At 43.2% G+C, this 25,062-nt stretch overlaps 1 protein-coding gene across 2 annotated transcripts in view; it reads right to left on the bottom strand.

The window, feature by feature from the left end:
- Positions 1–25,062, bottom strand: part of WTIP (WT1 interacting protein) — an 88,139-nt gene that overhangs the window by 36,398 nt on the left and 26,679 nt on the right. For both annotated transcript variants that reach the window (XM_049806781.1, XM_049806782.1), the window contains exon 2: positions 18,511–18,612. In XM_049806781.1, the coding sequence (XP_049662738.1) occupies positions 18,511–18,612 (102 nt within the window). The remainder of the gene's footprint in view (positions 1–18,510; positions 18,613–25,062) is intronic.

Genomic DNA, 25,062 nt, shown 5'->3' on the forward strand with positions numbered 1-25,062 from the left:
AAAGGTTACTTAATGCTGCAGGGACAAGACAAATCTCTGACCTCTGGTATGTGGGCAAAGCGTTCCTGTGCAGACCATATTATAAACTTAGCAGATACTTTCAAGCTTCCATATAATTTGCAGAAGTTAAAATTGGCAGATGTTTCCTTTCTCTCCCACCTACGTATTTATTTTATCCCATACCGCTCATCAATTTCAGGGTTAAGGCATAAATTATTTCCATGGAGCTCCAACAGAAGAACTTATGTTGCAAAGAAGTTTGTAAAAACATAAGCCAAGCATATATTTAAGAACAGAAATACAACAGCCTGCATTGATCTAATAGCTATCTTGGACCTATATATTAACATGTATCTTAAAATATATTTCTTTATAAACTATCAAGCGGACACACTAACAGGAAAATGTAAAATAAATCTCCAAATGTACTTCCATTGTTTTTTTTTCAGGGCTGGGCTTACAAATTCAAGACGAAAGTGAAGAACAGGCCATTGGGTAAAAGCCATGAGAGGCCTCCACACCACTCAGCAAGCTGGGAGGGAAGGGGGTATGGCTCTTTCCCCTAGGTCGCTTCCACCGTGTGAAGCTTTCATAGTTCCATCACAGACCCTGCTTGTTACTAGCAAAGAATTCCACTTTTCCACCTGCTGCCTGTAAGCCAGGACTTAAAAGAGTACTTGTCTTACCACGCTATCCCAGGGTCCCAGTGCCAGCCCATTCTATGGCAAAATAAATCCATCACCAAACTGCAGCCTATTCCAGCCCAAGCCTTCCTGACTGTGCAGGATGCAACCTTCCTGAGCAGCCTTGCTGGCCGCCACCCATGCAACGTGGTGGGTGGTTTTCATTCAAGCTCCAGTAAGAACCACAAAAATGGCAGCAACAAGGTTCCATCTAGCGCGGTACCCTGTCTCCAGCTCTGGCCAAGAGTGGAAGCTCAATGGGAAAGAGCATGAGAAACAGGGCTTACACAGGTTGATGTGTTCCCAAGAATAACCTCTCAGCTTCCAGCAGCCAGCACTTAAGGCCTTCCTGCACCACAGGTTGCATCATAACTATTATGTTTAAAAGCCTCGCTGGACAAATCCTTCTTTAATTTATCTAATTCCTCTATGAGATCATTTATACTTTTGGCCTCCATGCTGTTCCTATAGCAGCAAGTTCCACAATTTCATTATGCCCTGTATGAAGTGTTCCCTTTTGTTTGTTTTAAACCTCTGCTGTTCTCAAGCTTCTGTTACATCCTAAAGAACAAAGCAGCCTCTACAGTCATCACCAGCAGACTAGAGAAGAGCTTTGCAAGTCAAAGCCTGAAACTTCAGTCTTCAGCTGCACCTGGAAGCAAACAGCATGCAGACCACAGGCACAACTGGTATTTTTATCTAGCAGCTTTTTGAGACTCTGTCCTCTTTGCACAACACAGAAGTGGACTCGTACAAGTAGAACTGATAGTCCCTGACTCAAAAGGTTTGCACTCTGCGTGTGAGCTCCCTGCAGGAGACATGACCAAGCCTCCGAGTTCTGCCTTGCCTGAAGTTAATGAGCAGCCTTCATGAGGAGTGAACTGCTATAATACACGGGGAGATAATTTCTATGGGAATACATCCAAAAGAAGAAGCCACTGTATTCCAGTAAGACTGAAGGAAGAAAAAAAAAGAACAAACCAAACCAAAACCAAGGAAAAAAAATAAAAAAGATGTTTCATTCCTACTGCCAACTGGACATTCAGATCAGGGCAAGAACCCACCAGAGACTCCACCTGACAACTTAGCTAGCAAAAGTTAGGTAAACTTGCTGAACTGAGGGCATTGCAGACCTCTCACCATTGCTACCAGGTTCTTCTTGCATTATTCTCTTCTTCATTCAAGTTCAGCCTCAACTAAAAATCATAGCTTAGCCTGGCTTTGAAGCAGATGATCAGAAATCTGATCAAGAGCTGGAATGGCAAGTCAGATTGCTGAATGTCATTCTCTGCATGGAGTGAGCTGCAGCATCACCTTCTCTCCTAATACTTTATACATTAAAGTATGTTGAACAAAAGGAGTGGACACAGCCCAATCCTGTGGCAACATGCAAGAGAGCCTCAAGGGAGATGAACAATTTCCCTAAACTATCTTCTGCGTTGTCTCAGAAAAACAAGAATGGATTTGCACAGGAACAGTTTACTTTCTTCCTCCCAGTAGCATCATATGCGTCAGCACCTCACTGTGAGCAGCATCAAAGGGCGCTGTTGATGAACCTAAACACACCAGCAATGCTTGAGTCACATCCAGAAAGTGTTCAGCAGCCAACACCAATGGCACCCATGTGTTTGTGAAATCGAGCTCACAGTGCTCAATTCTCATTCCCTTGAGATAAATCTTTGACATAAAGTGAGATTGTTGAGATCCACAGTGCCTAGAGATAGCACCTTGAGCAACAGCTGTAACCTTTTTCTTCATGTGATAATGGAAGAATCCATCAGGGAATAGTCCTCAGGACCAGAAGTGCTAAGCAAGCTTCAAAATGTTAGTACACAGTAGAAAAAAATCTAACTATTTTCAGGATGGCAAAGTATTAAAATATTCTGCCAGTTCTGAAGCACATTCTTTGGGTTTAGATTATTTAGCATTAAGTTTGAAAGAACTGCACAGAGAGACAACTCTCCTCTTGCTCACACTGGTGAACAATTATACTGATGCTAATAATGTTACCTCAGATTTATTCTGCGTATTGAACAAAACTTTGTTAGGACCTTAGATATGTGGTTTAGACAATATTCCAGTATACTTTGCTGTACATAAAATAAAACTGAAAATTACAGTTGTACTGAATTACTGAAATGAACTGGGCCTTGCACAGCCAGTTTGAAATATAATCAGAAATCAGCCCTGCAAAATGGCCTGTCCTTGATGTTTTGTGGTAGACCGACCACAGCTTCCTGCACCAGGTCATGTTAGAACTAGAATCGCAAGCAGCTTCCAAGACGGAGAGCTGAATAGGTAGGACTCCTGATAGTACACTCACTTCTTTTGGCACTCAGGTACAATAAGGATATTGTTCCTTTAATGCTTAGCTTTCCTTTTAAGAAGTATGTGAGATTTCAGCCAATTCTCCCCAACGATTAGTTCAGGATGAATGTACTTAACTCAGGATTCAGCTGGAAAGAGCCCAAGTAGATGCAATCAATTTTCCACTAAATCCACTTCCTTCCTCTCTTCCCTACCCAGCATGAGACATCGGCTCACCACTACAGCCAGTGGTGACTAAGACAATGAAAACCTCTGCCTTCAGCCATGCCCATATCAAACTTGGTTATTCCTTCTTTTGATTTTCCCTGGTTTTCTGTTTTTGCATACCCAGTTCACTAGCCCAACATTTGGGCTAGGTGGAAAAGCAGCTCTATGGCAAATAGAAAAAGCAGCTATACAGCAAACCACAAACCCCAAATGCATTGGCTGCTGTAAACCCCAAAGTTAATAATTCAAAACCATACAGAATCAGCTGCAGAACTTCACCGATAAAGGACAACTTTCCCCTTTGCACATATTTAACTGGAACCTCCCTGTGGTTTCAATACTGTATGTCTGCATCTGCCAACATCCATGCTGTGCCATCTCTGTGTGTAACACCAAATTATCTTCACCATCATCATCTAAACACCACAGTACTTCTGAGATATTAGCCACTGGCCACTTTACTTGAACCAACCTCATGTAGCACTGCCTGAAAAAGAACAGTTGTAACAATGGGGATGATTTGCTACTAGAATTTAACCAGGCTAATAAAAAAATAACATCTGTTCAAAAACAAGGCTTAGAAAACATGATGTCTGGCCCTTACCTACATGCCTTCTTAAGAGTTTAAGTAGGTGATTTCCACCCTCATTTCCCAAGCATATACCTTCTCCTTTGTTAAATAACTTGTAGAAACAGCAAAACAAGTCCTGGTGGCCGTGTATTCTTCACTCTGTCTTCCTCTAAAACAGCAGTCTCCAAACTTTTTTGCTCATGCTCCCCTATCAGTAAAAAGGGTTTGAGCATGCACCCCCAATACACATATAGTTATTTATTTATAAATTACATACATCTACTACTGAAGTATTTTCTTCCCACGCCCCAATGGATCGTCTGAAGTACTCTCTGGGGTGCATGCACCCCACTTTGGAGACCGCTGCTCCAGAGACCGCTGGATTGTTAATACTGATTCAGCAAATTGTTTCCATAGGTCTGAATTTACACTGCTGTGGTTCCTAAGGTCAGTAATCCACTGACTCACTCAAGTAAGGTATTTGCATTATTTCCAGGAAAAATTTTGCAGGGAATGCAGCTGGAAGAGTGACAGTGTGGAGTACCCAGGCAGCCAGCTGTGTTAAGTGACTGAGGTTCTATGACTGTATCCAATTTAATGTTAGGACATACCACACCTGTGTTTTAAAATACACTGATAAACAACCATTGAGACACAGCAGTCAGTAATCAAAAATGATTGCCAAATTCATTTCTGCTTTTAAATATGCTTTAATTCGGACACCTTTCACTCTGCACAGGTACAATTAAAAGAGCTGGCAGGTATTAGCGGCCATATTCTGCATGTGCACTGGCACCATGAGTCACCTACACCAGTCGAGTCAGCTGTGCAGTCAGAAGCCAGCAGCCCCTGCCGATTTTATTTCTTCTTACAGGAGATACGATACTTTGAACGGTTCTCTCTTCCACTTCTTTGCCTATTTCTTGCCTAGCTCATCATTCACTTTTATTGCTACTATTCCAAACGCAGTGCAAGTTCACAGGAGCATGGCAAACAAAGAGTCAAGGCTTGATGGTTTTAAGCAAGAAAAATCAGCTTGGGAGCTGGGGGAGAGAAGGACAAAGAAGCAAGCCTAAGGAGGCATCCAGAGCAGGGAGCACCGCTAGAACTGCACAGGGTCCCTGCTAGTGGAAGGCAGGGCGGCTGGGCAGACAGGAGGTGGGAGCCTCTTCCCAAACACAGGCAGGCTGCCTGCCTGCACCAAGGCTGAGCTGCAGACGCAGGACAGAGGGAGCAGGCAGGGGATGGCAATGCTAGGGACTGACCAGCTGAATCACAGGGTGAGAAGGAGTAACAGCAGGTACGGAGGTGAGGACGAGGTTACGTGGGGCCCTGAACAGGAAAGGAAAGGAACACAGGGTTTTTTTGTGCCTATAAAGGAAGCTTGTGAAGACAGAAAGGAGTGCGATGGTGCACAAAGCAGCGACAGAACCCCCTGCCAAGCACTTGATGCCTGTGCCACCTGCACGGGATGAACAGGCAGAGGAAAGGGAGGGTATCCACGCAACTGTTTTTGCAAGCCTGCCCCTGACACCACAAGGTAGCAAGCGCTCACGGGGGACTTCGGGAATGACTTTGCAAAGCCCCAGTAACCTCACAAACACCTGAGTTTTACCACGAGGTTTGAACCTCATCTCAGAGGCTACGACTGTCAACAGCCTCCTCCCCTACGCTTTCCTGTCCCCAAGCACTCCTCCCAAATTGCACGAAGCGACAGCGCGCTTGCAAAACCACTCAACAGAAGACGCTTCGAGAGCGTAAGCAACACCTACTGCCTGCAGTATGCTTCCACATCTCTCTAATCACGACACGCACAAACAAAAACTTAAACGCAAACACACTGAGCTACACCTTCACCCATCACTCTGCTTTGTGGGACGCTGCAGAGAGACGGGAATGCTTTTTGCCATTTCAGCTGGCAGGGTGGCCATTCCATCACCCAGAAACAGCAATGTTGTGGGTGAAATGCTGAAGGACCTGAGGCCCCACTACCCCAAAACAACGCTAGGAGGTCATTCTGGCCCCAGACCACAGTACACAGACCTGTTCCTCAAGTACTCAGTGTCCATGAGAAGAGGAGCAAGAGGACCAAGTGTCCAGCAAATGCTCAATGCCATTCCCCGAGGAACCCCTCCTCACTCCTTGCATGCCCTGGACCTGCTGGGACATTTGGGACAGGCAAGGACTACACCTAAAGTTATTACACTCCTGCTTTCTCCACCACTTTTAAGAAAATAATTCTCATTAATTTATTTGAATGTTGAGCCAGGAAGGCTGTCGACCTTTCATGAGAGGGTGGAGCATCAAGAGAAGGCGACTGTTTTAAGGGACAGCACAGAGCATCTACACATCAGGTGCCAGCCCCAGCCAGACTGCTTTCATCCTCCGCAGCCCAACACCGATTTCCAGACGTGCACCGTATACGTACAGCGTATTGCATTATCTCTGCTGGCTGCCAAAGCGCACTGCCTGCGCTCGATCGGATACTAGTCCTGTGAGCTGCCAAATGCAGTCAATAATCCTATAAGTGGAGGAGTACTGAATACAGACTGGACATTGGCTATCAGGCAGGCCATGGAAGGGTTTTGCTTCAGGTTTGTTTTTAGAAAGTATTTACTGTACCTAATTCAAGACTGTGGGACTGAGTTTGAAAGCATGAAGATTTCCTATTTTTATTTGTGTTAGTTCAATGCAGGGCACCTACATATAGGTTTTACACTAGTAAAATACTAGGAGTTTCTCAGTAAAACCATAAAATAATTCCTTACCATTTCTGGCATGTTGTTCATAATCAAAGCTTTATTGCAAAATTACCTGCTTTTTATACAAGTACAGGGAACAGGCTCAGCTAGGGCAAACCACACCATTAATGTTGGTGTGATGGGACCAGGCTCTTGCTGCCCAGCTAAGAGCTCATGCTGCTCCCCACAAAGTCAAGAATACTTTGACGCTAACTGAAACTGGATTTGGCCATGAGTGATATTAAATCTAAAAAGTACCAGTAGAAGTTCTGGTCCAAGGCAAGATTTTCCGGAAATGAGGTATTTACTGGAAGGGGAAAAAAAAAATAGTTTCTGGCTAAGATCAAATTTACTGAGTTTCTTCCTGTATTGTGTTTTGAGGGAGAGAGGCAAAGAAGAGTGGTTGGGAACAAGAGCTCTTCCTACCTGGGTTAAAACCAAGCTAAAATTTCCTGAGAAGTCCAAGGATAGGAGACAACATCCATGGCTGGTAAACAACTCTGGAAAGCGACCTGTGAAGTCAATTTACCAGAACCAAGCTAGTCATTCTGTAACAGTAAGTTTATAAGCAAGCAAAACATTCAGTTCATGTCAAATACCAGGGGTCACCAAAGCACTTTCCTTGGTGCCCAAAGACAGCCCACTGCAGCTATAATCAGCCAATCCTCCCGAGTCCCATCATTTAAATGAGAAAAAAATTTATGGCTGTTTATGTAGGCTTCGCGCCAACCCTGTTTCTCTGATAAGCTTCTCTTGTGCATTTGTGTCTCACATCCGATTTAGAGTCCTCTGAATACTGGAGACAGCATTCCTTGGATACTTAAAATAAATTAAAAACACAACATCGGGCTTGGACAGAGGAATGGGAACGTTATTCACGTGGCCCATGCACTAAGGACTCTGGGGAGTGGTGCTGGGAAAGTAGTCTTTTTAAAATCTTACATTAGTCCATGTATTTAATGATACATAATCCTCAAAATAGTCCCCCATAAACTGTAAATATGCATTATTTGAGCAAGTAATTATATTCAGTAGCATACTGCAGCAGCTGTATGGCTTGGCTGCCAGACACTGCAAATGTTTCCTCCAGCAAATACATGTATTTGTGATATAATGATAATTATTTAGTAACTTACAAAACTTCTTACTTCTCCAGTACTTCAACCTCAGGATCTCCAAATAGTTTCAAAATGTTAATGGAATCGGCACAATATCACCCATGTGAGGTAGGTGAGAAGAATTAGCTCCACATGTGTAAAGCCAGACTGGCTAAGTGATCTGCCCACAATGACAAGGAAGCCCACAGCAAGCGGAGTAAAACCCTGTCCTCTGCCTCACAGGGCCAATTCACCACTTTGTGACCACCAACCTATCAATCCTCTCAGCTAAGAATTTTTTCTCTGTCATTTGCCAATACCTTCTGACAGAAGAAAGCCTGAAAGACAGAATGCTAAAGTTTGCTGCCACTGTTTCTAAGTGTGAAGATAAACTTCACCAAAAAAAAAAAAAAAAATCTTTTCTTTTGTGCATGGCAAGCTTCTCATGGGAAACAGCTTTTCTAGACCTGCAAGAACTAAAAGCACCCTTGAGGTGAAGAGTGGCAGTGGAAACCTTTGATCTGTAAAATTAATTTGTAAGATAAAACCCAGGCTGCTTTCTGGTGTGGAACATCAATGAGTTTTCAGGCCATACAGATATGTCTCCCTTGAAATAAGCAGTAAACAAGAATTATTATAAAGGATGAGTTAGTAACCTAGCCTGGATAGGAGGCATGGATGAGGTGCAAAGCAAAAGAGTCCTTTTGTTAGACAACACATGAGGATGAAGGTAACAGAGGCAGCAAAAACAGATTTCCACTTCATACCATGTCCTTTGCTAAGAGCTCCTGTCCCTGTTAGGCAGGACTTGCAGGGCAGGAGTGAGAGGTGGGTGTGCAGCCTTGCAAGAGGGGAGAGGAGAGAGGTCCTGCCACTGTGCTGCAGAATGTCACCAGTGGAAGGGACAGAAAGAAGTCCAAGACTGGAGACAGCGGGAAAACAGGGAACAGGAATAAGAACAGAAAGCGATTCAGTTGTAGAAGTACACAGGAAGTTTGGAAAAGAAGCTTTGCTAGTGAGGAAGGACAGACTGAAGTTTCCACAGCTGCAAAGTGGTATAATTTGCCTCCTTGGTAAGGGAATGATGAGCTGCCAGCAGTCTAGAGTCTTTAAACCCTGGGAACTCAGGGATCCAGGAAAAGCCTAAGATATGCATAACAAGTCAAAACGGGAAATGACCAGGGTAAAGTAAGATTTCAAACAGTGCCAAGGGCAAGGGGGCAAGCTCACTATTTTCTGGAGAAAAAGGTACTAACACGCAGTTAAGATCTTTACTAAAGAAATCCAATGTGCTCATTTGAAATGAAGAACAAAAGATGCCCACACAGCAGTAACAATAAAGTCTGAATTCTTCCATAGCAGAACAGGCACATGCCAGAGCAAACGTAAGCAGAAAGAAGAAGAAAAAGTCAAGGGAGATGGAAAGCTGGCTGTCCCTTCTTCACAGAAGATGTATCAGAGACAAAACCCTTAAGTTCAATCCTTCCAAGGCACCAGGAAAACTATCAGGTAATGGTGGCCCACAGACCACACTTTGGGTCAATCCAGAGCACTAATGGCGAGACCCACACATCCAAAAGGTAGGACAAAGGAAAGATGGAGATTCAGTCAAATGACAGGAGAGCATCCAGGTGACACAGGTTTAGAGGGGAGGCTAAACACATGAGCATGGACATGTTGCTGTACATGGACATGTTTTGTGTGTGAGGACCAAATATACTGAGACAGGCACTGGAAAAGAAATGATCAGTTGTTTGTGGGAGGAAGAACTGATTTACTGAGTGCTGAAGTGATGAAGGATAAAACTGATTAACTGACACATGTAGAGATAAGGGTTGATTTATTGTTGAAGAAATGATGATCTATATTAAAATCGAAAGTATTTCAGAGAGCTATGGCGTTCCAGGGTCTTGTTTTCAGATGAGTAAAGGATCAAGGACATCACTAAAGCGTTGACTAGGCATATAGCAAAATACATAGGGACAACATATAGCAGAAACGTAGATCATTAAAATTACAGGAAGCCAGTCATGTGTATCTCCTGTCATTCATTTTCTTCCTCACTTTTTTCCTTCCACCTGTTTTTCCCTTTGTTTTTAGTTAATACTTAAGAATTACAGAACCTGGAAATAGGAAACAGAAACATCTGTTGATAATGTCAGTGACTTGCCTGTGCTCTGTTCTGGATTATCTGGATTTCTTCCCCTTTGAGAGATGAACTCAACAGTAGCCCGAGGGAATATTTTCTTTTGGAGAAACTGAGATATGTTCCAAGAAAACATTTTAAATGGGTGGACGGGAAGGCAAGAAAGAGAATAGAAGAGAATAGAAGGGAAAGATGAAAAAAATACACAAGAGATGTAGGTTTCAGACTAAGATAATCGAGACCTACAGATAATAGATGCTGATAAGTAAACAAGGAAATTTTAGCAAATCTTGTTACACTAAACAATAGGTGGCATTCCAAACACACGAAACTATGCAAGGAAGCGATTAGGTTCTCTGTGGTTTTTACAGAGAAATAAAAATTAGAGGCAGAAGCCTTGTTAATTAAGAGTATTTTTTTCTTTACTTTATGTGTTTTCCAACCCCTGAAAAGATCACAGGTGCTGTCAGTGATTGCTTCCACATTATGAATACAAAAAATATTGTGTGAGGAATACATCTATGGTCAGTCAATCAACACAGAGAAAAGTTTCCATCATTAGTTGCCAGGCAACCCCCACCAATTAAAATAACCATCAAAAGACATGCATTTCATGCTGGAATAATTAATAGCAGAACGCAATTACTACCTTTCAAGGAAACAAGGAGGCAGAGAAAAACCAATTCATCCCATGCCCTCTGATAATCAGAAATAGGGAATGGAAATGTTTTCTGTTTCTATGTCAGCTAGCTACCTATCAACACCACCTTTCCCTGGGGGTCAGCCTCCAGATCTACCAACACTAGCTGCTAAAGCAGCCCTCAGAGAAGAGCGATACTCTGTATTAAGACCCCCCCAACCAAAAAAACCTTTAAGCACGTGCATCTTCAAGCACCTGAGATGTCCCCATGGAAGTAAGGCCCAGGACTGGGCCAATCAGACGAGCCACCCTTTAAAAACAGGTTCTCTCCTAGAGTTGAACTAACTTAATTTAAAGTAGTCACAGAATTTAAAACCTTTCGTGACATAACATCTAGTAGTATCAGTTGTAGAAGGGACATGGTCAATGGACTGGTCTATTTATCTGAAGTCACGCACACCGATCACGCCCTGCTGGACCAGAGCTAGCTGGGATGACAGCAATGCAGAGAAACTACTAAATACCTCCTAAAATATAAAACCCAACCAAATACATTGTAAATAAAAGAGAGTTTCCTGTGTCAGTCCCATCTCAAACACTTCTGATTACCCTTTTTCCATCCCATATCCCATCCTTATTTGTTTTTCTAAAGCCTGGAATATTATCAGACTAACCACAGATCAAGATAAAGGAAACATTTTTCTACCAATCGGTACCCGAAGGTACTTGGGCTTTCACATGGGCTGGTATCCAAGTTTGACTTTAATTACCAGAAGACAAGATTACATTCCTTTGCCGAGACTCATTCATGGTTCAGTCTTGTGCAAGGTGAACCCGAACTGTCCGAAGCCAGCTGTCATCTCTGCCCTCCGACTGCCTCTTTTTGAAGTGAGCACCTCCCTTTCTGTGAGTTTTGCATTAATGGGTTCATCTGGGACTGCAGTTGCAGACATACCTGAAATAGTTTTTAACTATCTGTCTTGATAGGTGTTAAAATGGAAAGCATGGAGCTATGCACGGGCTGTAACTTATGCCAGAGACAAAGAATGACTCAGGCAAAATTCTGCACTCCTGCAGCAATGCTGCTAGTTATCTCAATTACACGTCTACACAAACCGCAGTCTTAGCAGCCCATACAGCAAATCCTTCGGTCCTTCTTCCTAACCAAACTCGCACCTCTCCAAAGCGCTTGGCTTTTCCCATGAATCACACCTCAAAGTAAGTGCCCCACACGCAGTGCATCAGGACCTACTGTTAGCTCCAGTTATGGCTTGGAAACCACCAAACATTCAGGTGGCCGTGAATTCAATCCAAATGCGGGGTCTGAGTTGGGGATGAGTAACAATCGCAGTTATGCAAGTTGAGGGCATCCAGCTCTCACGCTCCAGGCCACGGGGGTCGGGGAGGAATGTTCCCACATGTACAGCACTGAATCACCCGCCGGCTTGTCTTCCCCTGAGCACCAGGTATTAGCCAATGGCTCTGGCAGGATTACAGACCAAAAATCCCAAAATTCCAGTCTGCTCCAGTCTGACAGTATGTGGTTAGAAAATGGCAGGGCAAAGCGTGCAAGGACATTAGCTACTCAGCAGACTTTCACTGCACAGCAATGTACCCCTCGCAGCAATAGTCATTAGCTCCTCTCCCTTAAGTGTTCTTTCTGTGTTTCCTTGGTGCTCAGAATAGTTGCATAAAGCGGTGGCAGTCAGATGAACAGATACTGAACCTGCAACTGAGTCACCTAAAAGTCAGGCAGAAGGCACTGAAGAGTTAAAAGCCACTGACACATACACACATTTGTACCACCGTGATTACCAACTCTAATACTGGTGGACACACAGTGTGTAGGGCTCATCAATTTGACACCAAATTTTGCTTTATTCTGTTTGAAAATCACATTCACAGAGAATTTAATTTAAGGCTACAAAGAAGTACTGGCAGCATGCAATTTGGATACAGTGACTCATGCCAAACTTATGCTGTGGGGACAGAACAAATACAAATTGAAAATGAACCTTCCACTGGGAATTTAGGTATTTTAAAAACTCACCAACTGCTGATAAATATACACTGAAGGGACACAGCTCCCTTAACATGCTCTGTGCCTTACTACCACCAAGAGCAAACAAAGGTTCAACCCGGGGCAGCAAATACGCAAAAGACCATTTCCAGGGTCGCAAGGAACTTCTCCCTACAAGCCAGGACATGAGGAAACACCTATTAATAGACGTCTACAAACAGCAGCACTGAGTGGCCTCAGTCAGAAGGGAGCTGTTGTCTCCAAGACTTAATACAAGTGAAAAGGCAGGTTGCATCCACAACCACGAACCGATTCCTCTTTCACATCAGTTGGAGGGCACGGGCTAATTCAGAATTGCTCTTTACACCTTCAGGGTAACAATAGCTACTGCTACAGTTGTCCCACTTGGCCTTTTAAAATGGCAGCGCTGTCAGCCCTCGCTGTGATCCTTCTCTTAGAGGCTTGTAGCAATGAGCTTGTGAAGTCTGGACAAAGGCTGGTGCTGAGGCAGCAGCAGCACCAGTAGTCAACTGAACTGTGATACCTTCACGAGCTGTCCCTTAAAATTAAACTGCTGTATGAAACCCCTGTGAGTGCTCCAGTCTGATCAATAGCTACCAGGTAAGAAACGAGCTGCATACCTTTGGGATTATACAGTTTGCTTTAGGCTTCTGATTGCTCTTGCGGTGATTTCCTGTGCCTTAAAACCAGTGGCAAAAGTGCAAATTAAAGACGAATGGCATCCTCAAACATTTACCTTCATGTAAGAGAGCAGAACGCGTTCCTGTTTTTTATGGTAAAGTATGCCTCAGCTTTCCAAGTACAGAGACTTCAAACCCTTAGCTCTGCAAAGCTCATTCCCTCCCCATCTCCTACACCATCAGAGTAACAAATAACAGACCGATATTCCTCATTGTAAAGATTTATCTTACTGCAGTTTCTACAATCACTGCCACTGGATTAAAATTTTCAGCCTGAAAAGATGCTATGGATAGCATTATGATCTGCAAACTGGAGGCACCTGGCAAATTATCTTCTGTAATGAGTATCAAATAGACCCTATTAATTCCTGCAACTGATCACCAGCACTTAGAGCACACAAGCAATCTGGCATTATTGCAATTATTCTTCAAGAAATCCTGTCATGCTCTGAAATACTACCAAGTGGAATTAGATGATGAGCTTTTCAGGCAGACATTTTTCAGCTCTTGTCTTCCATAAGCAAAATCTGCAACTGAACTCCTGCCAAAACTTAAATTTTACACTTAACAGAAGGGACAGTGTATGTTGTTGCCTGAATTCATCTCTGTTATTTAACATTCAGCAAAGCATGCTTACATATGAGTAATATAACAGATTTAAGCACATGTCTAAGTGTTTTGCTGAATCAAGGCCTAAAAGAGGTTCCACTGGCGTTAGGGCTGGGAAAGGATTTGAATCTACATTTAAAAACTATCCTAACAAGCTTCAGTTGTTTTCTCTAAGAGACTGTGGATAAAGATCTACATTGAACTACTTGATCCCAGCGAAACCAGATCGCTTTGGCTTTTACATTACCTGAAGAGAATTATCTGACCTTGGGGGGTGGGGGTGGAGAAGGAAAAAAAAAAAAAAAAGCTCATCTGAGGAGCATGGCTTTTTGCAGAAGGCAATAGGGGTTTACACAGAGACATAACAAAAATTAACTGACAGAGCAAAGCTCTGAGATGCTGAACTTGCTCAGTTATGGGAGCAAGGCTCAACTATCCAAAGCCCAGTGAACACATTAAAGAGGCAGAAATGCAACATATAAAATGTGCCTGCTAGGTCATTTACTTTTCATTTCCATTCTTCTTCTGACCTCAGCTCATTGGCAAGATTTCCTTTTTCTTTTTTGAGAAGATCCTGTACAGTTCTGAATCAATATATTACTGAGTTTTATCCTGAAGTTGCCAGAACCTAGTAAGGCAACGAAGAGATTGACCATCTGAGCATTTTACCAAAACATCTAAAGGGGACAGAAGTCTCCCGTTTATTTACTGTATTTCTAAATATTTCCTCATCTTTCTGTGTTCATGTTCTCAAGATCTAACCACCATCACTGCAGAAGACCCCTGAGAATCCACCCTTGCATCCTCACACTTCTACACTAGCAAGGGTAGCGTCCTCACAGAGCTGCCTGCATCTGTGAGCATGTTTTAGGTTCTCCTCTTAATTACAAGCAACACAAACCCTCCAGCAATGGTGTCACATATGATGGTGGGAGTCGAAAAGGACAGCACTGGGACACGCGCTGTATGCTCCCTGGAAGGTGCAGGAAGGCCCATTCTGCCACCCGCTGCCTTTTTCAACCAGGGCACCCTGACAGATAGCACTTGGCACCAAAACCAAAGTTAAACTCAAACAAATGCCTAAGAAAGGACTCCGACTCGGGCAGAATTTCCTACTGAGGGTCTCTTCAACGCTTCCCTGCGTAACTGCACTGGTCTTTGCTGAGCTGAAAATACTCACTGCTGAGTGCTGAAACAAGGCCCTTGGAGGCTTCATTACTCATTATCACATTTCAGCCTGAGTGGTCTCCAAATCACAACTTTTCCCAAGGGTTTGAAATATATTTTTTTATTTTATTTTTTTAATTGTTGCTGGTTAAATATTGGGCCCTTATCTAAATCAAACATCTTCAGATACAGAATTCATCTTCTTTGGTTACTGCCTTTTACTTTCTAGATCTGTTATATTGAAAGCAAGACTGATAACTGCTGGAGGAGAGTTTGGATTGTTCTTGTTATTTGGAAAAAAGCGGAAAAAAAGAAAGGCAAGCTTGTACTCTCATATTTCTAAGAATACATAAGAACTAGTGCATAGGAACCGTTTTAGGCAGAGTACTCACACACTTCTGTACTCTCCTGTCAAAGGCTCAGAAGGAGCATTAGTCTGTGTTCTGCGACCTCTTGCCTCACAAACGTCATTAATGATCACCCAGTTACCTATGTACTGAATCTAAAAAGCTTGGCTCAACTTAAAACACTTTCCAAAGGGACATTTGGTCTTAATTTGAATACAAAGAAGAAACGAGAATCTGCCACTTCTCTTGCTATTTCATTCCAGCAGTTAATCATCCTCATTGTATAAAAAGTGTCTTTGATTTCCTATTTTAATTGTGTAATTGCAGCCTCCAGAAAGATCTCTCTTGTGTTTGTCTCTGGTACGTATAAGACCACTTTCTAATGCTGTTTTATGGTAAAAGTATTTACGAGCTCCAACCGCATGTCCCTCTCATCATTTCTGATACCCGAAATACACTGAGTGCTCACAATTAGCTTTCTTCTTCCAGCCTTTAATCATCTATGATTAATTAATCATCTATCATTCCTTTCAGACCCTCTCCACTTTTTCCCTCATCTCTTTAAAGGCGGGCACCAAAACCAGAGCGCAGAATTCTCAGAAATGTCACACTGAAGGCAAAATGAACTACCTGTTCATAAACTGCGCTACTATGAGAAGTTTGTGTTTGGTTGCTTGTTTTCAGCAGCACACTGCAGGATGCAATTCCCATAGGTGGGACCTTGTCATGGTTTAAAACCCCAGCCAGCAGGTAAGTACCGCGTGGCCTTTTGCTCTAAAACCTCGTGGGCTGAGATAAGGTCAGTTCAATAGTACAACACAAGAAGAGAAGTAATAATAACAATACTAATAAAAGAATGTATAAAGTAAGCGATGTATAATGCAATTGCTCACCACCCAGAACCTGATGCTCAGCCTGTTCCTGAGCCTCAATCCCTCCTCCCGCCCCTCCCCCAGCTCCCCCAGTATATATACCGAGTATGACAGTCATATGGTATCAAATATCTCTAGTTTGGGTCAGCTACCCTTGTTGTGTCCCCTCCCAGCTTCTTGTCAAAATTAACTCTATCCTAGCCAAACCCAGGACAGACCTGCATGCCTCGTTCCCAACATCTGGATCTACCAGCACTGTCTTGAATCACTACGGTTTTCCCAAGGACCACACAGCCCGAGATAAAGTGGGGAACCAAAGAGTTAATGCAACAACCCCTTTCCAGCTATGCTCATTTTGATACCATTTCAGAGCTGAGTGGAGAGGAAAAGCTCTGCTTTTGACTCACCATCGCATGTAGCTGACCCTAAGCTTTGATCAAGTTTTTTTACCTGCATTCTGGCACTACTGCCACGTTAGCAGCACATCCACCTTTTCGGTGCCTAACATAAAAAAGTCCCCACACATTCCCCTTTCAATGGGATTGTATCAGAGGCTGCAGACAGAAGGAAATCCAAGCCCTTTTCGCTTGCGAAACATCCTGGCGGATGACAGCTGGGCCCTCCAGCCCACAAGCAGTACGGCAAGAACCTCAGAAGACAACCTGGAGCACTGCTTCCTTGTGCGTGTGCGTGACTCATGGAAAGCTGTGTGAATCACAAAATTCCACCAGCATGGTGGGGTGGGGCAAAACTACGCTCCGAACGGACATGTCTGAAGTCGCCCTATGGTAGACGTACACTGGCCACACGCACTTTGCCCAGTCAGAAAAGCTTGTTTTGCTTTTGAATAATTAACTTAGGTTTGTATTTTGCTGTTAAAATACATTCCTCAGCCCTTATACATTCTTCTGAGGAACAGAGTGACCTGTGTACAGACCCCTGTGGTAGCAAACATGCATCCTCACTACTTAAAAAAAAACACATCTGCCCCAGAAAGGAAGCTGGAATTCACCCATGCAATTAGGTTAGGTTAATGTTGGCGATGAGTGGATAGATATTATCCGATATCATGTTTTGTAATCCTCTGCTAAGCAGGATGCTGTTCACTTTGGGAGCCAACAAAATAGCTACTCATTCACTGTCAGACTTGAGCAAAGTCGAGAGCAATCCCTGAAGGTCTGAGACGAGTTTATTCTAGAACCTGGTAATGGTCCAGAGTAATTTATAAAGGTCACTAAATTCCACGTTCAGGTTGTAGGTTTCTTTAAACCAATATTTATCTGTACAAATCTCAGGAGAAAAGACAACACGTCTCCTTTTACAAGTGAACTTTACAATGGTCTTTTAGTTATCAACTTCTTTGGTTCTATGCCAATAATCTTTTACTCTTTTTCTAATCTTTAATTAATCCTTTTTATAAACAATTTACACTGGGCATATTCTGCTCAGAGTGTATCATTTGCTGTGTATACGTATCGCAACAAGGTCTTCAACATCCAGGCAAATGTTTTCATATATTAGGAATGTAAATAAGTGTGTGGGTATATCAAGAAAAATTACCAGACTCCTGAAAATTGAGCTCTCATACTTCCCTTGAACTCAGTGGGAATTTGTGAGCTCTCAGCAGTTAGACAAGACAGTGAGAAAGTTTCCAACTTAAGTTCACAAAGCTTGACTTAAGGCAAACACTTCTGAAAGTGCTGCCCTGAATTTTCCAAGTCCTGTTTCCTCTGGCAAAGCCATGACTTCTCCAAATCACATACAAAATGCATCACTTTCAGATGCGTTCAAATTAAGAGAAACTTGAAAAGGTCATGAGAAGGGCAAGGAGGAGAGTTATTTACCTGCAAGTTTTCCTCTACAAAAATAAAATACTGTAATAGCTTAAGGTGTTTCAACATGCAGTTTCTATTTGGTTTTATCACATTCAAACATAAGAAAGCATTTTGAGCATTATGTATATACAGAAACAACAAATATACCTGCTTGACTAGAGATACATTTGCAAATAGAAAGCGAGGGAAAACAGTTTTGGCTGCACAAATTCTTTTGTTTCTTTGTAAAAATGATAAATGCACATTACAGTTCCATAAACACAAGTGATTTAAAGTATGTAGTGCTTATAATGGCCAGGTTGAAGCCATTTTGTAAATGCAGCCCTTAGAACAACCAAATACTACTTTTCTGGGCTGTTGCTTAAGAAAACACCATTGAACACTTACAGATGGCAAATAAAAAACAACTTTTGAAGCTGGAGTCTTGCATGGGAATTTTGCCTCAGGAAGCAGGCAAGATGAGGTCTCACTTTGTGCACTGGTTGCTAAAGGAATATATATTACAAAAGGAAGCCACTTAACACGGCTGTAGTAGATCTGACTTACCACAAGAGCAGCATGTGAAGCAGTTGGTATGATAGAGGTTACCCATTGCTTGGCAAGCCTGGCTCGCTCCATACACACCTTTTCCACATTTTATACAAATACCTACAAAGCAGAAAGAGAATGAAAGTTAAGAGTGCTCCGCAGCTCCTAAAAACAGCTCCAGGCCATTGATTCATAACACTCATGATACACCCATCAGGCCCTAGACCAATGAGCTCCTCACCCTGAATAGATTCAAGCACTCAAGACAGCAACAGGTGGCTTGAGTGAAACAAACGCATGGGAATTAACCCAAAATTAAAAGAGAGTGCGTGTGGGAAGCCACTGCTGGTGTTTCCATGCATGGAGACTGAGGCTGGCCAAAGACAGAAATCCAAAGGAGGCAGGTGCAACAAGAGAGGACAGAAAATGAGCACGCTTCTTGGAAATAATTCCATTTGCCCAAGAGATAACTTAGACCTTCACAACTAGGTGCTCCACCACATTACATTCAATAATCACTAACAAGACAACAATTCGGTCCAAAACCAAGACTTCTCTTTGCCCCTCTCCAGCAGTGCAACATCAAGAGCATTGGTCCATGTGGAAGCCATGCAGTACTGGGAAAACGGGTCTGTCAGTCACATTTAGTAATTGTTTAACTTTCCACGAATAGTAGTATGTAACCTCATACACATAACCTGGCACCTTACAAAACAGAAGTGCAAGGCTTCTACCTTCCTTATAGTCTAAGGGCAAAAATTCTGGCTGGCAGTTTTGCTTCAGTAGACTCAGAAATTCACCTCTGCTGCCCGAGCCTGCTCTTGGTGACGCCGGGGATGACTCCCATGAAGTCCGCATGAGACCAAAGTACGAAGAGCCAATGTAGCACTGGCAAAGTCAGTGGTTAGCTCCACACACAGCAGACTCACAAGAAATGTCATGATTTTAATAAGCTCTACAAAGAGGGGGTGTTTTGGGGTATTTTTTTGTTTGTTTTTAAAAAGCTTTTTCCTCATAGTTAGAGCTTTAAGAGTCTTTTGCCTATGCATTTATTTCTATCTACACATAATCTCTCTAAATTCAAACCAAGACAGGGAGATAAATCAAGAATTCTGTATCCCCGTGAAGAGGAAATTAAATGCTGGAGAATCCACATCCTTATGTCACATACTCAGGACCACAGATTTTAAGTTCTCCTGAGATGTCCACTGGTCTCTATTTGATTGTAGCAGGACAGTACATCTCAAGACAAGGCTGTGTGATTTTGAAAACACTAGAGTAGAAAACAAAAATTGAGATTTCTGCCTCATACAACTCTATAATGAAGCTGCTGTGCTCCATGTGCTCTTTGAGGCCCTATTTCTACAAAAGCACACACAAGCTTAGCATTAATCATCAGCATCAACAAAACTGCTAATATACTTCAGAGTCTAGGAACTCAAGAACTACAAAATTGGGCTTTAATCATCCTGAATTCTGCCCTGCTGTGTTGTGAACATTTTATACACAAACACACAGAAAATACAAATGCAAGCTGCTCAGGGGGGAATTAGCATATTACAAACTGGTAGAAACTTTAATAGCAGAAAGAACAAAGTTAAGCTAACCAAGCGCTGGGTGTCTCAGTTCAGTTTCCATAGGTTTTGCTTTTATTCACTCCTAGTATATGAATTGGCCTAAGCTGCCACACCAGAGAGAAAGAAATGCCATCTGTCCCTGGCAGATAGCTGTATGGAGATAAGCAAAGCTGGCAGAAGAGCAGTACCCAGTGATACAGCTGAGATTTCATCCGGGCTCCTGATGAAGAAACAGTCACAGACAACACGATGCCCGTGAGTAGCTCTGCCCCCCACTCCAAACTATTCAAGACACATTTTAAACACCGCTTCTGAAACCAAACTGTTTCAGTTCAGTGCAGCATTAACACACCCAACTGTATCAGCTGTGTAGTGTGATCAGTGTAAATGGGATACTGTCAAGCTAAAAAAATAAAAATATTTGAAGAAAGCAATCTTCCTATGCTACTGATTCAAATACTGAAATGGAAAGATCTTTCATTAAATCATGGGGTTTTTGGTCTTTATACCTTTAACTCTCTCATTTCAAATCATGAAGAGAGATTACCCTTTCAACATCCTGGCACAATGTTGCCATTTTGGATCATAAGCATATCTGTCAAATGAAACAAGCATTTTAAAAAACAATAAGTCTATTAATAATAGATTATTTAAAAAAAATAAATCTTAAACCTGATTTCAGTGAGGCAGGAACTATAATATTATCACATACCAATGTCCCAAGCTAAACCTGTAATACAAACTAGCTGCCAGCTAGATCCATCAGTTCATTGCAAACAAAGTGTTAAGAAAATGCTGGTCCTTCGACTAGCTCAGCTCCAACATAGGAAATGGGAATTTCAGAATATTTGTTGCCTTATCCAAGGCTGTTACATCTATTTATTTATTTGTAACAAAAGGTTACAAAAAAGGTCTGCTATTTGCCAGGAGTTAATGGTTAACTGCTGATGAAAGATGGTTATTGATTATTGTAGACAGTATGATGACAAAAGGCATCCCACCAGCCAGCAGCTGCAGGAATTGCTCTCAGCAGTGGCACAGCATCCACAAACCTGCTCTGTCTCATCACATACCATGAGCTCTGCAATAAGCCTGGTCCCTCCTGGCCCTGGGGCAGGAGGGGTTGCATGCACAGCAGAGAACATGGGGCTCACACCAGAAATGAACAATGTGTTACTTCTGCGTCAGGTTTTGGTATGACATTTCAGTTCACTCTTGGCAGTGGAGCCAGGAGAGAGCCCTTCTGAACTCCCCAAGCTATCTGCACCCCTTCTTGTCCATCTTTTCATGCCAACCATGCACCTGGGACCAGCGGCTATTGACAGTCTATACACTGAGAGCTCTACCTTTTCCTAGTTACACTTAATATTACTCAAAGAGGAACAGAAATCCGGAGTCTGTAATTCTCTGGCATTTCTGTCTATGAGCTCTCATGCACAAATCCACTGCAGCCATGAACTGCTTTGATAAATGAAGTTATTGCCTCATTTCTTTGCCACTGCTCCACTGAACCATCAGAAGCAAAAGAAGTATTTATTGTGGATGTTAAACTTACACTGGCCTCTCCAGCAAGTGATTTGTTATGAGCAGCTGTCAGTTTGTTAACTCATTTTCTCTAAGAGACTAGTCATTAACTGCAGGAATGAATGACCACAGAGACAATTAGCATACTAAAACAGCGCATGTATAATTCCAAAAGTGTATTTTGGAAAATATATACGCAGCTGTGGTGTGAGTATAGTGTGAGCTCATAACTGTCTAGGAAAAGCACTGATTACATGGCTGATTTCCACCAGTCACAGCCCAGACTGCACACTGCAAGCTTGTGAAAGCCTTGACATAACAGCTACATCACTTTTTTTTTTTAAACCCAGATTTAATTCCAAAGCTTGTTAAACCACCTATGAAGAATGTTCCATTACAGAGCAAGCATGTTTCTGACACTTCACTTGACATGACTTCAGATCAACTGCTTCAGCCTTTGTACAATTCCTTGTCCCTCCTGACACCTCTATTGTAAGTAGCCAACTGTGCCTCCAGTTCATAAACTCATCAACTGTTGCACTTCCACCCAGGTCATCAGCTCTCCTGCAGATCTGGTGTCCCTCTTCAGCTAGAAAAAGATGTTATAAGAAGTTGCATATACCCAAAGTTTGCATAAAGGTTAGCTGAGCAGGAGCACAGTGTCACAGTGCTCCTTCACTGCGGTGAAGAGATGTTTGCATCCTCACACAGTGTTTAACCAAACACAAGAGTAGAGACTGAACAAACACTCCGTGGACCACAGTAAAAGACCATGAACAAGAGTGATGCTAGAAAGAGGAGCTCCCAGAGACTCCCCGCTGGAGTTAGCTGCAGCACATTGCCAGCGCTCCCCATACCTTTAAGCAGTCCACTTCACTGAGCTTGGCTGTGTCAGAAGAACACCTCTGGACACAACCCAGGCAAGCCTCCAGCACTGTAGGGCAACACAGCCATCAGAAGCACAACGCTGTCTGGGTACCTCACGCATTAGCAAAATGCTAATATCAGCACCAGGAGAAAACAAGACAGGTATTTTCTGATATAGTCAATTGTTTTACTCCAGACTCAAGAGACCAAATGCAATGCATTATAACAAGCAAAGGCATCAGCAACAACCTAGAAAAGGTATTAAAGCTATAATGATTTTTTGTTCAGCCTGCTATAATATACTTCTGTGACTTCCCTGTAGTAGCCTACACATTAGAAGATCAGTTTGGGACCTGCACATCAAATTCTGGGGCGCTCTTTTGACCATGCCAGTACAGGCTGGTACTTTAGACTTCACCAGGTACCCAGAATTGGGAAAAAGGCAGTAAGCAAAGGTTAAATGGAGTACGTATAATGGCAGACATACAACCACCTTTTGGTCAAGCTTTGTCCTCAGATGTGTGGAACTCAGCCTGTGCCTCATGGCATCCTCACTTAACCTGAAGTCAAAGGTTTAGCACAAAGGCAAGAAAAATGTTACCATATGGCCCCTCAACTTCAGTACGCAGCAGCTGAGTCAGAGGAGAGAATCTGGCTATCGTGCTCCTTGACAGCGTGCCACGGCTCAGGGATGAGCTGCAGCTTTACTGTCTTACAGCCACACCGTATCTCCAGGATAACTGCTACATGCTGCCTACAGTAGAAAACAACCAAGTCCTGTCGTCAAGAGTTATAGTAAAGCTAAAATTAACAACTAACACATGGCACAGATGACTCCCCTCCCTGCCTCCACAGTTCTGTTCATGCTGCAGTGCCGGGAAAAGAGCGGGTGAACGTCACAGTGGGCTACTGCAAAATCCCCTTTTCTTCTCTCAGACAGGAAAAGACCATCTCCACCTAAGTCCTCCACAAGCTTTTCTACACTTGTGGCCTAGCCAAGGTGCAGGGGCAGGGAAATGAAAACCTACAGCCATAAAGCAGGAAGAACAAAGGAGAGAAGCCTTAACTCGACTTAAGACATCAAACTGCAGCAACAGGGGCCGGCTGCAAGAGTAGGAGGACTGTGGATGGGCTGCATCAGACGCCTGCAGGTCTCACTGGCCGCGGGAGGTGTTCCCACACAGGCGGCAGTGCCTGCAGCCGGTGATCTCATGCCCAGGCAGGTTTTACACAGAGTCTTGCTACTACCTTTAAAAAAAAATACTCTAAGAGGCTAGTAAATAGTGAAGCATCAGAGCTGCCCCAAACCCAGGCAGCCGTGCCACTGGCGCAGCAGTACCTGCCCAAGCTGACAGCAGCTACTGTGCAGACGTCCTGGACTGCGGCCGCTCAGATGCCAAGAGGTGACTTCAGGCGAGAAAAATGCTCCCTTCCTTCCAACAACCACAGGAGGAGGGATCTTCCAATGTACACGTCATGTCCCAGTCAGAGGCAGATAAAAGAAACAACGCACCTACACAGGGCACAGGGACAGAGCCTCTTCCCAGCAGCCGTGCAGGAGCGAGGGAGGCAGCCCAGGACACCCTGCCAGTCCTTGCCACCACAGGCAGAGGGCTTTCATTTGTCACCTGGCAGATGCCTGGCAAATGTACCAAGGCTTGAACACCCAACATAAAATCTGGTATGTACAAGGTACAAGTAAATAAATATATCCTGGACACACTCAGCAGCAACATCTTGTGATAGGAACGATGAGGGGACTGTCTAAGTTACCAGCACTGCCCTCTGCCCCGGGTGAAGATCAGAAGACACTACAACTTGAATTAAGGTTGAAAATGACAGACTCAGAAAAGTGGGAAATACTCAGGTAAACATTTTAAGCTCCCCTCCCAAGCCACAGTCCAACTACACCTGGATCTGCAACACCCCATGGCCGGGAAGGACCTGACCCCATCCAGTAACATAACTGTGGCTTCCAAGTACCTACACGCTCCCTGCGGTGACCATGCTGGAGGCTGGAGTAGGCTAAACTGGAGGAAGACGGGCCACAACACTTAACACCTATCACAGCTTAAGTAAAGCAAGACAAGAAGCAGGCTGTGGACCAGGAAACTTTTTGCTGTCATTGTTAAATCTTATTGAGATTGTCCTGAACTTGCTTTCTTCCTCGAGGAAAGAAGGAAAAAACCCACCACCAATAAACTACTTAAGCCCTTGAGATATATCATCTGCTGACTTAAAAAGATCTCCATCACTTCAGCACCTGCCTCCTACAGGAGGCTTTACTCAATTAACATACAGGCTTGGGGCAGGAAGGATGCATATGTAGAACTTACTCAGAAAAATCAAAATTTGAGATTAATTTGTTTGGTTACAAATGCAGTGAAGTTCACATTCACCGGAAGCTTTGTAGAAGCAAGCTCTAGGTTCTAACTCCAGCTCCTGGAATAACTTTCATTACCTCCACTGTGCCTGTTGCTTTACGAGGCTGTGGCTCGTGTAAGGCAAAGCTGCTGGGAGAGGTCATGGCCACAAAGGCAGGCACTGGGACCAGTTCCAGAACGACAGTGCTGATCAGGACACAGGAGCTGAGCTTTACCTG

This window comes from Accipiter gentilis, chromosome 7, assembly GCF_929443795.1.
Source record: "Accipiter gentilis chromosome 7, bAccGen1.1, whole genome shotgun sequence".
Lineage (NCBI taxonomy): Eukaryota > Metazoa > Chordata > Aves > Accipitriformes > Accipitridae > Astur > Astur gentilis.